The 16015-nt window shown below is 50.5% G+C and overlaps 6 protein-coding genes across 6 annotated transcripts; 4 read left to right on the top strand and 2 right to left on the bottom strand.

Moving 5' to 3' along the window:
• Positions 1-2385: 2385 nt before the first annotated feature.
• On the bottom strand, positions 2386-3216 carry NECHADRAFT_27833 (uncharacterized protein; the record flags this gene model as incomplete). Its single annotated transcript, XM_003047288.1, has 1 exon — positions 2386-3216. A coding segment is annotated over one exon (831 nt), but the record flags the coding sequence as incomplete, so codon positions are not given.
• Positions 3217-5551: 2335 nt separating this feature from the next.
• Positions 5552-5953, top strand: NECHADRAFT_87879 (uncharacterized protein; the record flags this gene model as incomplete). Its single annotated transcript, XM_003047467.1, has 2 exons — positions 5552-5646; positions 5707-5953. 2 exons carry the CDS (start codon positions 5552-5554, stop codon positions 5951-5953), a joined length of 342 nt encoding a protein of 113 aa, XP_003047513.1.
• Positions 5954-6760: 807 nt separating this feature from the next.
• On the top strand, positions 6761-7859 carry NECHADRAFT_87878 (uncharacterized protein; the record flags this gene model as incomplete). The annotated part of the gene is made up of 4 exons (XM_003047466.1): positions 6761-6878; positions 6970-7137; positions 7270-7279; positions 7673-7859. The coding sequence occupies 4 exons, from the start codon at positions 6761-6763 to the stop codon at positions 7857-7859; spliced, it is 483 nt and encodes a 160-aa protein (XP_003047512.1).
• Positions 7860-9055: 1196 nt separating this feature from the next.
• Positions 9056-10666, top strand: NECHADRAFT_54279 (uncharacterized protein; the record flags this gene model as incomplete). The annotated part of the gene is made up of 3 exons (XM_003047465.1): positions 9056-9577; positions 9633-10095; positions 10143-10666. 3 exons carry the CDS (start codon positions 9056-9058, stop codon positions 10664-10666), a joined length of 1509 nt encoding a protein of 502 aa, XP_003047511.1.
• A 545-nt stretch (positions 10667-11211) lies between these two features.
• NECHADRAFT_87876 (uncharacterized protein) lies at positions 11212-13237 on the bottom strand (the record flags this gene model as incomplete). The annotated part of the gene is made up of 8 exons (XM_003047287.1): positions 11212-11435; positions 11492-11620; positions 11674-11874; positions 11929-12276; positions 12337-12646; positions 12704-12909; positions 12972-13038; positions 13091-13237. 8 exons carry the CDS (start codon positions 13235-13237, stop codon positions 11212-11214), a joined length of 1632 nt encoding a protein of 543 aa, XP_003047333.1.
• Positions 13238-14002: 765 nt separating this feature from the next.
• On the top strand, positions 14003-15962 carry NECHADRAFT_87875 (uncharacterized protein; the record flags this gene model as incomplete). The annotated part of the gene is made up of 3 exons (XM_003047464.1): positions 14003-15404; positions 15528-15716; positions 15862-15962. 3 exons carry the CDS (start codon positions 14003-14005, stop codon positions 15960-15962), a joined length of 1692 nt encoding a protein of 563 aa, XP_003047510.1.
• Between the last annotated feature and the right edge of the window lie 53 nt (positions 15963-16015).

Here is a 16015-nt window from a genome sequence, read left to right as displayed (position 1 = left end):
GATGACGCAAGAAAAGAAAGAGAAGTGATGAAACAAGTCAACCGCCAAGAACGCTCAGAACGTGATGTGAAATGAAGAGTCAAACGAACACATCTCGATGGTCTAAAGCAGATGTTTATAGGGGAGCGGTCAAGCACAGCCAGATACCAAGAGTCCATTGAGATTAAGCCAAGACAACCAATCATGACGAAAATATCCCTTGTTTACCAACAGCACACGACCAAAATGGCTAGTTCATAGATGTTGCTATTCTTTCAGATGCATCTTGACCCAGGTAATCGGGTCCAGCACGACCACGTTGGTGGGTTTCAGCCAAATCCCAACAAGCCACCACCCGACAAAGAAGCTGAAACTGGAAACATGGCAGCTTTGGTCTGACTGCGGTCTCAGCTGAGCCACTATTCGCACTAACGTTTGTGCTAAGATTCTATAACGCTTCGCTTCTGCAGCGGCTTTTCCGTTTTGGACGGTTGGATAATTGGAACGGGACGTTTAATGTGCGAAACGCGCGGCTTTGGATAAACAATTTCTTCTATTTAAGAGGTCATGATGTGGTCATTACTCTAACAGAGCAACGAGTGGGTTGGCTTGAGGCCAGAGCATGGTTGACGATGGTTATCAGATGGGGAGTCTTATCAGCACGGATCTTCTCGAGATCAAGCCCGATACCCCGGCTCACAATATTTCTGAAAATGCGCTCGATTTGTTTGTTAGCCTGGAGGCCTACTCATGCCGACCTCGTGTTTGTGTTTTTATCTCTTCATCCACTGTCTCACTGGCTGTTGGCTCTTCATCCTCCTTAGCGCGATGAAGCATTCCAATAGTCTCCCGCTATAGGCTTGGCGGCCGGTAATAGTCTCTCTTCGTTGTCCAGTCTGGACCACGAGATGCATAAGCGAACTGCTTGGCCAGTAATTCAGCGGTTGAGCCTCCACCAACAGTTGAACCATGGAGCAAAGGAAGAGGCTGGATCAGCTGAGGTTGGCATTGGATTGGAGATATGCGCAGGGTCTTCAGCCCTAACAGGCCCGGGCTGGAATGGTCAATCCAAATAGAGCGACTTTGTGGCTTGCGTAGACGGCATGGATTTCCGTCTTTGGAGCGTTTGTTCCGTTGAATCGGTAACGGGAGGCCCTTGTGGGTTACTTCCACGCGCGCCACGCGCCTCCTCCAGATAATGGCGATACGAATAGCGCAGATGACGAGATTATTGGCAGAAAGAATGGGTCTTCTTCGCGCCGGGCCAGATGTCTATAGAAAGCACCGCTCCCCCACAACAATGGTTACCTCTTAGACCCGTCTACTCGTCTAGAAGGGTCTCAAGCCCCAGCGAGGAATTCATTGGATAGCATTTCGCACATGGGTCTCTGGCACTTTACAAAAGAAATAGACTGGTGATTGATGTTTTAAAATGGACAGGATCATAAATTGACTATCGCACAAATGGAATGGGCAAGCGATGGGCCAAGAATGAATCCACCTTGACCAGCATCCATCCACTTCTCTGATAATACAGAATGTCACTTCTCATCGGCTCGAAAGCTGACCTGGTAGCCTACCTACAACATCGTTGGTCGCTGTGCCAATCGCGGCTCCCATCCAACTACCTCCCACATAGAACCCGGCGGCAGCACCAACAAGTGCTCCCGCGGTAGTCCAACCCTTTTTATTCCCTTGCTTCTACTCCTTTGGCTTTTTCGGGGTCCTCCCGGTTCACTTGTTGTGCTCGCAGGGTTGCTCTACTTTCTCTTGGGCAGGATCTGGTCCCTCTCGAGGCTTTCCACCAACCTATCAAACAACGGTTTATGCGGGCATTATGCAAATGAGCAACAGTCGACACCCTAGAGAGGTTCATAGAGAGGCGGATTTTCGTTTGGCTAGTAATGATCAAGTATCCTCTCAACCCTGCATGAGGCTTGGTAGAGTTGGCTGCGTCGACTAGGAGCCCTTTGGCTTACCAGACGCAGCTGTGGCGTCCAACAATGACAACCTGAGCTAACTTCGACAGAAGAGCCTAGGTGGTCGCTCAAAAGCTCTTTAGACGGTATCTATGGACCTGAAATCAATGAGCTTGTCTTGCCAACAGTCAAGCCAACGGAAAGCCTCTGGTAACCTCGACTACATCCATTGGCTAATCATCAGAGAGGCACAGTAGTTCTTCAGAAACAGGCAGTGCCCTAGGTGCATTCCCAATTAAGGGCGGTAAGATAGTACAAAAGTACCTTCGTATTGCGCAAGGTCTAACTATAGTACAAAATTGAATAGTAGGGAAGTGGGCAGGTAAAAAGGGCTTAAGGGAAACATTGCAAAGTAGTAGAGGAGCTAGTAACGCATGCTCATCTCTTTCGGTTGGCTTCTTTTCTGTCTTAAACGCGGACCTCAAGCATCAAGGAAGTAGACAAGTGATTCGACCCACTGCTTGGCAAACTGGAAGAGGTGCCCATGGCCGGAGTCGGGGTAGAGGTGAAGCTGAGCGTTTGGCAGTTGCTGCTGCAGCAAGAACGAGTTGATTGTAGGTGCCAAGACGTCGGTCTTGCCGTTGGTCACCAGGACGGGGGCCTTGATAGTCTTGATCTGATCGAAATAAGTCGAGTTTTGAGTGAAGTCTAGAATAGCCTTCAAGTGACGCGAGGTGCCAGGCTCCTGGATTGACGCCGTCCTGTTTTCGCCCTTGACCTGGCGCTCGCCGGCTCGAGTAATCCAGGCGACACCTGCGGCCTCGCTCGTCTCGGATGGATAGAAGAATAGGCTCAAGATGTCCTCAAGAGAGAGTTCGGGTTGCCTGGCTTTCTCAAATGTTCCCGGGGCGACCTCCCGTGTACCCGTGCCGTTTCCGATAATCGAGCCAGCCAAGACCAGCTTCTCTACGAGGTCAGGATAGTTAATGCCGACATGCTGGGCAACACCACCACCCATAGAGAAACCAAACACGTTCGCCTTCTTGACGCCAATGGCAGCGAGGAAGTCGGCAGCTGTGTCACCCTGCTTGGCGATCGAGTCGGCGACAACACCCTCGCTGTGGCCAACACCGGTATTGTCAAAGAGGATAACCTCCCGGGATTCGGCGATGTAGTTGAACAGTAGCGGGTCGGCAATGTCCATGCTGGCGCGGAAGTTGGGGAGGAAAACGACCGGCAAGGCACCTGATTTGGCACCGAAGCGACGGTAGGCGAGCTTGTCGCCGTTGACCTTGACGTATCGCGTCTTGACGGTTTGGACCAACTTGGGCGGAGGGTCGATGAGTCCGAAGCGAACATCAGGCCTAGTTCTTGTTAACGACGCCTCCGTAAAACATAGCCACATATTGGTGGTGGTTAGGGATGCGCGCGCTTACTTGGCGGCGGCAAAGGCCGTTGCGGTTACGGCGTAGAAGAGACTGGTCAGGAATTTCATGTTGCAGTAATATTGAGAGACTTGTTGATTTGGATGAGTGAGTCCATTTCCCGTTTCTCGGCATCTTGTTCGCGAGTTCTTATACACGACTTCTACAACCAAACTGATTTATCATCACAACTGATGTTCAAGTCCGCTTCAAGTCCGCTCGGCCCCAGCCGGCTAGCGTCAATGCTGGCCGAGGTTGGTGATGTGATCCGCGCATTAGAGTGAGTCGTCATTGAGAAGTAAGTTGCAAGACAACGAACGGCAGTCGTGCGAGCGGCGGACTGGATTAGTGATTAAATATTCTTGTTAGAGTTGCAACACCACGGCACTTGTGTGCACGGCTGTATTACGTACTTGTAGTCTTTGCAGACGGACCAACATCTCACCGACGGCGTAATTAAACGGGATCATCGGGGCGGCCAAATTGTTCATGCCTTCCGTCCTTGTTGCCGATGCAACTTCCCATTCGTGGAGACTCAATTAAGATTTTGCTAATACACAACCTTATTCATATCATGAGCTACAGGCAGCAGTACGCGTATATACACTTTCTCAACCTGCGGATTTCTTTGAAAAGATGAGCACTAGCTTGAATCTCGCCATTGCTCTGCTAACAGATCATCTCATATGGAGAGACCAATTGACCCATCGGGTTATTCCACGCATTAATTGCGACGACGTGGCTTCGGTCTTATTTAAAAGACCTATTAAGTATAATAGCTAGTTTTACATTATTAGTCTTGGCTCACATTTTAACTTTAACTATCATAGAGATGTTAACCCTTTCGTTGCCTTTGCCCGTTTTATTTGTGCTAGATGGGATAGAACTTCTACTTTGCCTAGGCTACCTGCCATATCAACAACCTATATATCGATATTCTCTAGTGAAATGGCCTGACCATCGATATTAAGTAGGAGCCATATGTGTATAGTTCGTGGGAGCAGTGGATACTCCCAGCGATCTCCTATATCTGTGCTACTTATGGCTCTCTGCTGCTGCGGATCCAAGGAGATCAGTCCAGTCAGCTACTCTATCGCAGGCGTTCACCTCAGCCGAGGAAACAAGACAATGGCGTATTTGTGGCTAGGTAGGCCAAATGCGAAGCGGGCCAGTAATGACGGATAGTCAAGCTCAGGGTGGTCTATGCCAAGTTTTGACGCGCTGAAGGAAGCTACATGCTTGTTCCGAGACTTGCCACGTCTGTAAGTTGATTAAATCAGAAACCTTTTGACCAACACTTGACCTTAATAGACTGAGATAACATGGGATGCTGTTAGGGGTTAATTGTCGAGTGCTCCTTGGTAGAAGCCTTGTCAGTCTATGAGAAGTTATAACCAGTATCTGCAACTAAGACCGTTTATAATCAAGAAGTGCAATTTGTTTTTCTTGACGATCAATGGGGACTGAAATGGCGTCGAGATGATGATTTTCCATTGTCAAGACCGAGCTCTCGAAAGAATGTACCAGAACAGAGCCATTGACATAATCAACAGTCTTGATAATTCAATAGCTTTCTATATGAATTCAAGTTACTATCCCGTTTCAGAGGGTTTGGGCTAGATGTACAATTGATCGATGTTGATTTTGTGGCTTTTCTAGACACAAGGCAACTGTTTTTATGTGTATCTAAGAGCAAAGAGTGCCCAAAGTAACTGTTCGAGCTCACTCGTCCTTCTTGACCAACAATATCCCCAATAGGGCGCCATGCATCCAAGGAAAGTTTGTGTGGCTATCCTTCTATCGATGTACGTTGTTAGACATTGGTGCCACCGTGCCAATGAGACCCTGACGTAACATTGCGAAACTACACCACATTCCATGGCGTGAGCGGCGCAGGCTCGCAGCGAGCAAGAGACTCGGCTGATGGTGTAGTCCTAGACAGCCGAGGCATCATTCTTCAATACTGGCCTTTTTTGCATCTACGTTTTCTATCCCTGTTTCTTGCGGGTGGCCTGACCCCTTTGTTACTTGATAAGTCAGCATTCGTGTCACATTTCGCACCTGACCACCAATTGACTTTGTATGACGTATTGGTGATCCAATCAACCCGGCAACCACACAACACGGAAGTGGTCAAATTCCTCCCAGCTCAGTGAAGAAGCACCCAAACTCACCAAACTCATGCGTATCTTATTCGTTTCCCTCTTATCCTCAATCGCTCCGACCAACATGTCAGGAACAGCGCCGTCCGATCCCTCGCCGGGGAGCCATGCCAGGGGAGTGGAGCAGACACCATCGGATGCCAATCAACATGGACAAGCCCAGTACGCGATCAGCGCGACGGTTCCCCACCCTATAGCAATGATGAACTGACAGGTAGACAGAAACATTATCGATGAGACCAAGGACACATACGGACCAACAACTGTGGACGCGAGCATCGGCTACATGATCGATGCTGGTGATGGAGATGCCGGTCTTTCGAATCGCCTTGGCAACATGTCAAATCAGCCCAAGGTGAAAGGTGGAAGTGCTGGGACTGAACGCAAACCTGCGACGTTGGATAAGCGGGGCTTTAAGGTGGGAGAGAAGGCCGATCTTCACGACTTGGCGCAACAGAAGCAACCATGATATCGTCTCAGGCACATCTACGGAGTATTCTCGAGAAAGTTAAATACACACACGTTACGTTGTCACGATCTTCGGGCTCAGTTAACCCATCAAGGGCCGGGCTGCAACTATAATAAAGAACAGATCTTCAACACATTATAACATCATGACCCGATGTTAACACAGTGGCCGTTACGTTGTCACGGTCTTCTGGCTCAGTTATCATCTAGGTTAGCCACATCCACTGAGCCTAAAACCCTATAGTCTTGATAGCCTTTATGAAGCTAGCTGAGGTATAGGGTGAGGGGGAAAGATGTTTGAGACAGTACGGTTGGTGACCGCCTCAAGTCGGGACAGTATTTTTAGATTGGGATATACAGCTTCTCTACGGCAACGGCCAAGGTGGAGCAGGTCTGTTTGTTGTGAGTGTCCGAGGCAACATTGGATCCCCCACGTGCCCTCTTCTCCCCGTGGGGGTCGGCTAGTCATCCAGATGACCATCATCTCTTGGTATTCCACTCCACGGGGTAAATCTCTTCTCCATAAACATTGTACGGGGGTGATGAAGATCGTTAGTCAAGACCCTACGGTGTGACGAATATCCTTTACAGGAATTCTGCACCCACGAGGCTACTCATCTCTATAGACGGCTTTTAAGTGGCGAGAGAGAAGTGTTCCCGTCTTTTAACATTACTGATTCTTGCACCTTGTTTATGCAAAAGGGCGGGCCAGATTGAATATGGGGCTCACGGGTAATCCTCCTTCTTCAGACCCCTGCCCTGGATCATAAATCGCTCAGCTTCGGATCCGTCTCAATTTCAGTCAGCCATGCCTCAGCTGATGAACGTGTGGTGCAACCTACATACATGCAGAAGTAGCGTGCTTCTAGAAAACACTCTGCAGAAACGGCTGGGGGAGAAGCATTCCGTAATCCGCCGTACTTCCGGTAAATGGGCGTACTCAAGACTTGGTCTTGCTTGGCTTGGGCCTCTAGAGAAAATAAACTCTGAACTAAGCATGCCACTATCCCCACATAGCTCCGCCGAGGGACCATAGACCGAGGCTCGCTTCCGTCTGGGAGGTGGATTCGCGTTTCTTGGCGTCTGGCGGTAAACAGGTTCCGCTGCGGGTGCGGGGAAAGGGGGAGAAGCTCCGGGCGGAAGTCCGTGATCGGCCTCCGCCCTCCCATCTTGAGCTGAGACCGCGTATGTTTTGTTTCATCCGACATGGTGCTTGGGAATATACGGAGAGTCAGCTTGTTACCTGGTGAGGGCTCCGGAGGGACTTGGAGCAGTCCCATAGATATAACACAGCAAAAACACAACGAAAACGTACAGTGAGCACTCCGTAAGCTCTTGTTGTTGATGGCGGGTTGTTGGCCACATCAGCATCCGACTCTTCTCGAAGGGTGCATCCTTTTGCTTGGCATATCCATATCATCAAACTCATACCCTTGAAGGTCTCATGCACTCTCCACTTGCTTTCCCCTCTTTCTCCACCGTTGTCTGTAGCAACTGCGCCTCATCAAACGGAATGACTTGAAGTCAGCATTTGAACTGGAGGATTCTGTAGGGACTCAACAGCATTTTGATGTTATATCGATGCTAATACCTCTTAGACTCTCCAAATCTTGCTACGATGCTCATAGAATACATGACTCTTCCTCATTGTCGTCATCAACAAACAATATGAGGCAGCATGAGCCTATAGACTTGGCAATACAACTTGATGGCGTGATAGTACCTTGGCATACGTGTCGGTCTTAGTTCTCGCCACCGGCGGCCTCAATTCTAATACCGCATACCTTGATTTTGGAGATCTTTCTCCAATTATGGCTCTGCTCTCCCGTCGCCAAGCGGCTACTCCCTGTTGGAGGCCGGCACAAGGTCGCTTCGGCATCCTTGCCTCGGGGAGTCCGGGCGCTTAGGGTCGTAAGATACCGCCTTTCTCGCTTCCGCTTTCCTCGCCAGAACTCCATAGTGTCTCCCCATGGGCAGCACCGTCACCACAGTTCCGCGGTGAGAGCTACGGGTTGTCGCACCGCGGCCGAGCCAAGCAGCTTGGCTGACGCGATGGATAGGAGTCATCCCGGTTTCTTCCAGTTTAAAGTCGTGACACCATTTTACTTACTGACGTGCACATTATGATCTGTAAAGGACCAGACCTCTTTTACCCCGCAAGATATCATCTCTTGGTGGTTTCTTGGCAGGGGGCTTCCCCATGGGCGCAAAAAGTCTTGTATATCAAGCGTTTATGTAACTGCCGAGAGCTGGAAAGAAATAGCCGCCGGCGGAGAAATTCAACACCGCTAGCGTACGACGTAACCTCCGTCAAGGTGAGCGTCGGCTGCCGTCGGTGAGTGCCTGTCATCGGTGAGTGGACAGGCAGCCGCGAGTGAGGCGCGCCAGGAGAGACAAGGGGCCTGCGTGAGCTGCTGGGGTAAAGAAGAATTAATTCCCGCATTCTCCAAATATGCAACGAGGCATTTACAATCATGTGGGTGGCTGGACCAACTTGGCATGGTGTTGAAATCTGCCGAAGACAACGTCCGAGAAAAAGCCACCGTTCGACACAACACCATAACAAGTTGGAGTTGTTTGTGTGTGTCTGTCACAAAAGATGACATGCTTCCCCGCTTATCTGTGCAAATTTTTGGCTTTCTCCTTGGCTTTGGCTTGGCCTCCACCTCTAGAACCTTGGCGCTTCCATCGTGGGGTAGCAACACGAGACGTGAGTCGTACGCCAAGCGCAGTTGTTCCGGATCCGCAGTCTCAAGCGGATGACCCCGTGCTGAGATTGCGGAGAAGACTTTGTCCTTGCCCCTCATATTGGTTGGATCTTGGGGTTGTCTCTTGTCTTCTCCCTTGGCTCTCCTTGGCTGGAGGCCAAGAATCTTACCACCTTCCATCATGGGGCAAGGGGCGACAGATCCTCCACAGTCTGACGAGAGGACCCTTGTAGAGAGTATTGCGGAGAAGAGACTTCATCCAACGATACCACCACGGAATAGCTATAAAGAAGAAAGTGTGTCTCATCCTGCTACATGATTCAGCACCGCACATCCTGCTGCGAACCCTCCCCCCTCCTCCTCAGTCTTGCTCTTCAAGGCGTTCTTCTCTCATAATGTCTGAAATCAGAACAACCTCTGGGGCTGACCCCAATGGTGAGAAGGAGGAGAACGGTCCTACTCTCACACAAATCCCTTCGATTACCAAAGCCGAGACTGGGGTCATCGCCGACATCAACCATGTGGCCCGCCTTGGCATGGAAAACACCAAGGAGCTAGAGAAGAGGATCGTCCGCAAGCTCGACATGTGGATGCTTCCCCAGCTCTGGATTCTTTACATGTTCAACTACCTCAACCGAAACAACATTGCCCAGGCCCGTCTCAACACCTTCAACGAGGATCTCAACCTCAAGGATGGAGACTACCAGACTGCCGTTGCCATCTTGACTGTCGGCTACATGGTTGCTCAGCTACCTTCCAACATGTTGATCACCCGAGTTCGACCTTCCATCTACCTCCCTGCTGCCGCCTTAATCTGGTCTGCCATCTCAGCCTTGACTGTCGTTTGCACGAGCGCTGGCGGCCTCTGGGCTGTTCAGTTTGTTCTTGGCATTGTCGAGGCACCTCTCTTCCCTGGTGTATGTCCAACATGCTATCCACTTGTGATGACTTACTAATCTCTTTGTCTTATAGGCCGTCTTCCTCATGTCCTGCTGGTATACCCGACGAGAATTCGCCCTTCGTGTCGCCCTTCTCTACTCGGGTCTGGTCCTTGCCCAAGCCTTCTCAGGACTGATTGCCGCTGGTGTCTTTGCCGGTCTCGATGGCCCCATGGGTCTCGCTGGCTGGAAATGGCTCTTCATCATTGAGGGTGCTGCTAGTGGCTTCTTTGCCATCACTGCCTACTTCATCCTGCCCAACTATCCTGACTCTACTTCTGGTGGCGCCATGTGGTACATGAATGCCGATATGCGAAAGGTCGCCGCTGCCCGAATTCTCGATGATAGAGTCGAATTCTCTGACAAGTCTTCTGTCTGGCATGGACTTAAGCTTGCTGTCACGGATATCAAGCTCTACATGTTCCTCTTCTTGAACATTTTCATCACCTCCTCATACGGCTTCAACAACTTCTTCCCTACTATCGTCAACGGACTTGGTACGTGACAGAAATATTCTTCTTCGTGCAATCACTAACAGAAACAGGTTTCGGAAGCCGAGTTCAAGCCTTGCTCATGACTGCTCCCCCCTATGTATGGGGAACTATTTGCACCTTTTTCGTCGCCTGGGACTCGGACCGCCGCCGTGAACGCGGTTTACACATCATCATTCCCCTTTCTTGCTCAGTGGCTGGTTTCGTTGTCACTGTTGCGACGGGCAATGCCTCAGTCCGATATGCCATGACCTTCCTCTACGCAGCTGGTTGCTTCTCCGCCAACACTCTGCAGTACACTTGGGCCGTGTCGACCCTTGGTCAGACCCCCGAGAAGCGAGCTGCTGGTGGTGCCATTGTCAACATCTTTGGCCATCTCGGCAACGTCATCTCGCCTTACTTCTTCCCTGATAAGGATGCGCCCCGTTACACCATGGCCATGATCCTGCAGATCGTCTTTGCTGGTCTTGGTATTGCTGTGGCCAGTGTGGTCAAGTGGCACTTGACCAGGAAGAACAAGAAGCTGCGTGAGGAGGCTGAGCGCTTGGGCATTGACTACAACCCTTTTACGACTTAAAGAGACTGTACGGGCTGCTTTTAAGATTGACTGGTACTATCCACAGGTGGCATACGGTTGTGAAGCGCCTAAGGATAGAACAGGACAATAGATAGGTTGTCAAGACAGTTATTCTGTCTTAAATTCCAGATTGATTCTCGTTATGACTTGACTTACGCCAACTTGGAACACCTTGACTGTTTGCAGGAGCTACGTAGTAAAAGGTGTTAGAGACATCCCGTGCCCACGAGATTCTTGTCGTTCAGCTAAAGGGCCGGGTTCTGGCGGTCGCTAGAATCCTAATCAATAACTAATACCCAGCCAAAACATGGAAAAAGATAACCTGGGTGGGATTACTGGTGCAAGCAAAAGGAGTAGTCTGTTCGCCATAATCGGCCGAGGTGCTCACATGCTTTCATCGCTGTTACTAAACCACTTGAGAGGGAAGATCATATAACTAAGACTCATGCCCTCACCGTCCTCCACCAGCTAGAATCCAAGCACCTATCACCCCCCTATCTTCCATCCCATTCAATACATCAGGTCTTTATCAGGTACGGCCAGGATTACGCAGTTGGGTGGTCGCTGACGTGGGCAGCTCTCTGCACATCGGTAACGTACTTGCGCATCTTCCGAGCAGGGACATGTTTCTCATACATTTCATCCATCTCGGCTGGATTCCGCTGCGATGGCTCAGGCACATAAAAGTAGACAACAATAGTAGTCACCAATCCAGTGCCGAAAAACAGCCATGCTGTTTTGTAGTTCCAGTCAGCGCCATTGGTATCGACTGGTTCAATGAGTTAGCGCACGTTTTCCTCCCTTCATCAGGTGACGCCAACTTACGCATGAGAGGCACTGTCGTGTTGAAGGTGAGTCCAAAAACAACCGATGACGCTGCGGCGACGCCGGCCGTTCGAGCGCGAAGCTTTTGCGACGCTACTTCGCCGACAAAAGCCCATCCGATGCTGCCAACTAGTTGAATAGGGTTAACGAATGCAAAATTAAACCATGAGGAAATGACTTACGAGCTTTGTTGAAGAACGCCCAAACGCAAGCAACGAAAATGAGGAGGTTTTGAATCGGTGTCGTCTTGTTTACGAAGCCGAGGATTCCAACCACCATCATGCTCAACGAGCAACCGATAACAGAGATGAACGTAGGACTTCTTCGTCCCGCCTTGTCGGAAACGAGGATCAAGACCAATGCGGAGACGAGCTGGATGATAGCTAGAAGGAGATCAGGTTAGCCAAGCTCTGGGAGGGGGATATCAAGATGCTCACTCAAAATGGTGGAGATGAGGAAAGGATCGTCAAAGCCACTTTGCTTGAAGAACAAGCTTGCGTAGGTGTTGAGGAAAGAAAGGCCGGTCAGTTGCTGGGCACAGGCTGGCAGAGCGGCGCCAAGGGTTCTGCGGGCATTGGACCCCTTGAAGCAAGCCGAATAGGTTGTGATAATCTCGGAAAAGGACTTGTCGTTCAGTCCTTGTTCCTCTCGCAGGCTCCGTTCCTCCAATATCGTGTTTTTGATGATGGCGTACTCTGTTTCGACGTCGTAATCCTGCACACCACCGTTGACACGCCTCAGCGTCTTCTTGCCTCGCTCGTCTTGATCCCGCTCCGCATAGTAGGCTGCAAATCGGTTAGTCTCTCAGGAAATTATCACTGGGAGGAATAAGAGGCGAGGCTTACCGGGCGTCTCTGGAAGCCAGATGAAGATTGGCAGCATCAGACCTAGGAAGCCCCACTGAGTCAATATGGGAGTTTTGTAGTCTAGAGGGTCGACGGCATGCATGATTGTGAGAATCATGGGAGCCAAAAAGTTGCCGATAGTGTTCCAGAATCCATAAGCAAGTACCATGGCGCCACGGATATTGACAGGGGACCATTCTGTGATGTAGACGGGCAATGTCGCCTGGAGTGCTCCGATGCCGGCTCCAGCCAGAAGTTTAGCTCCGGCCCAATCCTTCCAGTCACGAACGACGGTCTCGATAGCAATAGACTAGATGGAATGTCAACTTTTCTGTGCTTCGGGAATTTCGTCTTGTTAGAAACTTACTGCGGCTAGCATCACCCAGAGAACATACAATGTCTGCTTGCGTCCAATCCTATCTGAGACAGGATTGAGCGAGAGCATGCCGATGATCTGACCTAGAGACTGCAAAGCGCCCCAAAGAGCGGTGTACTGAGCCTTCAGTACATATTCTCCTTCAGCATTCTGGAATCCAACATGGTTGATAAACCCTTGGTTGGCAATAATATTTCCTGATACGTGGTTAGATCTGTCCAGGCCGTTCGTTCAACAAGTCAAGATGCTGACAACTCACCATTGAGATTGATTTGGAAGCCATCACAGGCAGCAGCAATACAAAGAAGACTGCAAACAAGAACAGCCTGCAACAGAGTCAGATCAAGCAAGCCAGACAGGGGGTTGCGGGTACAGTACCTTTCGAAATCTCCATGCAGAAGCTCGTAGGCCAAGCTTGTCGTGACTTGACTTGAGGGCAACGCCTTCATGCCTCTCGACATAGTCAAAAGAGCCTTTGGGCTTGGCGTACATGTCCTTGGAGTTGTCCAGTATGCCAGTTGTCATTGTGACGGTCAGGGTGTTGAACGCAACGAGGGCTCTGGTTAGAAGAGAAGATAAGTGGAATTGCTCAAGATGAAGACTCTGCCTGAAGACAATCGCCGTGGGAAGGAGGAAACATCCGAGTCTTTAAACTTTGGTTTCGAAGACGCCAAGAACAGCTGAGGTTCTGGACCATTCAGATGCCCATATACTTCCCCGCGTCCCCAAACATCATTTACCTCCTCTGTATCCCGGGGAATGGCTCTAACGTGGGGAAGGTCGTCCACCTGAGCCGGAATACCGATGGTTAAGCGAATCTGTGGCGCAAGTAGTGTGATACTGGCCCTGTCCTGCTCAGAACATTATTGGGCAGAACTTGTGCCTATGAAGACAGGGCGGAACAATTGTGGTACTGCCCTTGGCTAACGGCCCCACAGTTACCCCGTCCCCCGCTCCGCTCCTCGTTAGCTCAGCTTTAAACACAATTCCAGCTTCGACAACACCCAAGTCTTCCATGAGGCATTTCTCATCACTTTGGTCACACGGAGAATGGTCAGTCCACATGCATGCGATCACTGCAAGAGACGCAAAGTAAAATGCAACGGCGCGGATCCGTGCTCTCGGTGCAGCCGTTCCCGCATTACTTGCGAGCGGCGAACCAACCCTCGACGACGCGGCCCACGGGTTGCGAAACGCCCTGCCGATGCCGAGAACCATTCGCCAAAACGACCCTGTGCGGATAACCAGGAACATGGAGTATCTAGTCATGATCCTTTACTCTTGGCCCCGATGTCTGGGCGGGACGACGAGCTCAGGGACAGTTCTGCGAGTAGGATAAGCTCCGTTCCCGTAGTGATCCATACATTCGTCGATTCGCCTTGCTCCATCACATCTGCACCACAGAGTATCTTCTGGGACGAGTTTCTCCATGTTAGAGAACGCCTCATCTCTCGATTCAACTCAACACGGGGTCTTTCTGGCAACATAGAGCAAGTGGCACACGAATGTGTTGATTTGTTCATGCAATTCCTCTTTCCCAACACCCCGATCGCCCATGAACCGACCCTGAGAGCCGGTATTCTTCTTCTTGGAGACGAACTCCCAGACTGTCCGTCTACGGAGAGTCCTAACCCCGAAACGCTTACGCTCATGGCACTCTTGAGGCGCTTCACCCTCATCACGGCGCTATGCGCTCATATCATCTCGGTTGTCCCTGAGAACCTTTTCCGGAATCCGAAATCGCTGTCTGATATATTCTTCGAAGCGTCCAAGTCGATGCTGAGGACCTACGAAGCCTATGATCTCGAGCACCCCGATTCGACATCCCTTACTATCCGAATGTGGCATTCATCCTACGCCCAAAACACCACTGGCAAAGTCGGTGCTTCGTGGCATTACCACACAGAGGCCTGCTGCCTTGCACAAAGAATGCGGTTGTTCGATGAAGCCTCGGTTGCCCGCCCTTCGCAGATCGAGTCTCAGCTACTTCGTATCAACTTCTGGCATCTCTACCTCGCTGAGAAGACTCAAATCGCTTTCAAAAGTCGGCCGCCGATCATTGACGAGAGGATATGCGACGTTACCCTTCTCGAGAATGGCGATGAAGTGGTGTCGTTTCTCGATCCTTCGCGACAAGTGGGTCAAGGGGGCCTCGAATCTCGCATCTTTGTTGGATTTCACCTTCGGCGAAGAATCTCAGCCGCGGCAGCCAGCCTTATAAACGATATCGCCAGCCGCACACGATACGTCGAGACGAACTCGCCATCTACGATACGGTCGGATAGAAATAATGAGGAAATAGACTTCATGATAGAAAGATATCTCAAATTCACAGCCCTGGCCAATGAAGTACCGCCTTGGGTACGGCGACCAGACGGAGAGGGAAATCCAGAGGTTGAGGACAGTGTTCGGGCCTACCAAACCACCTGTTTCTGGGCACAGCGGAGCAATATCATGACAATCTTCCACTGCATGAGACTGTTGATCCTACAAGCATGCATCGACCACGGTCTTCTAATGATAGTTGGACTCAGCGAGAGCCCACTGTCCTGGGCAAGTCGGAAGCTTGAGATAATACGGGATTTCCTAGATGACCTACAGGGCACTCCGTTTGTTTGTATAGCGGCACAAGGAGAGACAGCGGTTTGTGGCAGTCATTTCTCCAGCTCACCCTTATGGCTAACATATTCTGGTAGGTCGACAAGGTCAGGCGCGTCGGTGCCATACTGCTCGAACTTCTTCACAGCTCAGATAACGCAACCATAAGGACACAGGCTGAACTACTATTTAACGCCTTACTCGATATTCTATCTAGGTTGGATTCAAAAGCCAGTGAGGGACTGGAGATTCCCAGTGTCTTGGTTGAAGGTACTCAAGATTGGTGCAATCCTACGACGGTTGGCTCTGGAGGATCAGTCTGAAAGTCACACAAATTCGCCATGTGGCTTTTACATTCTGGAGCTTCAAGCAGTGCTAGCAAAGACCTGTGCTAGTACTATCCGTGGTAGGTGAAGCCAATGTATGGAGCTGGACAGGCAGTGGATGGCCCAGTGCGACATGGTGCGTGATTCCAAGCATACCCACCTGCGGTGAATTTAATTCATCAAGCGTTGTCCTCTAAGAAACCAGCATACTTTTACACAAGCAAGGGAATGTCGGGGTGCCCCGGTCATACTCATCCACCACTTGCTCCATGGCCGAAGCGCTCGTGAATATTAAGATGTCTTGTGATCCAGGGAGCGCCAATTGAAAGGATATGCCGGGACTAGTAGCCATGTCGCTACTGCAGGGCACGAGGACACT

Source organism: Fusarium vanettenii (assembly GCF_000151355.1).
Source record: "Fusarium vanettenii 77-13-4 chromosome 12 genomic scaffold NECHAsca_15_chr12_5_0, whole genome shotgun sequence".
In the NCBI taxonomy this organism is placed as follows: domain Eukaryota; kingdom Fungi; phylum Ascomycota; class Sordariomycetes; order Hypocreales; family Nectriaceae; genus Fusarium; species Fusarium vanettenii.
The sequence above is the reverse complement of the archived record's forward strand: the minus strand, read 5'-3'. Positions and strand labels throughout refer to the sequence as shown.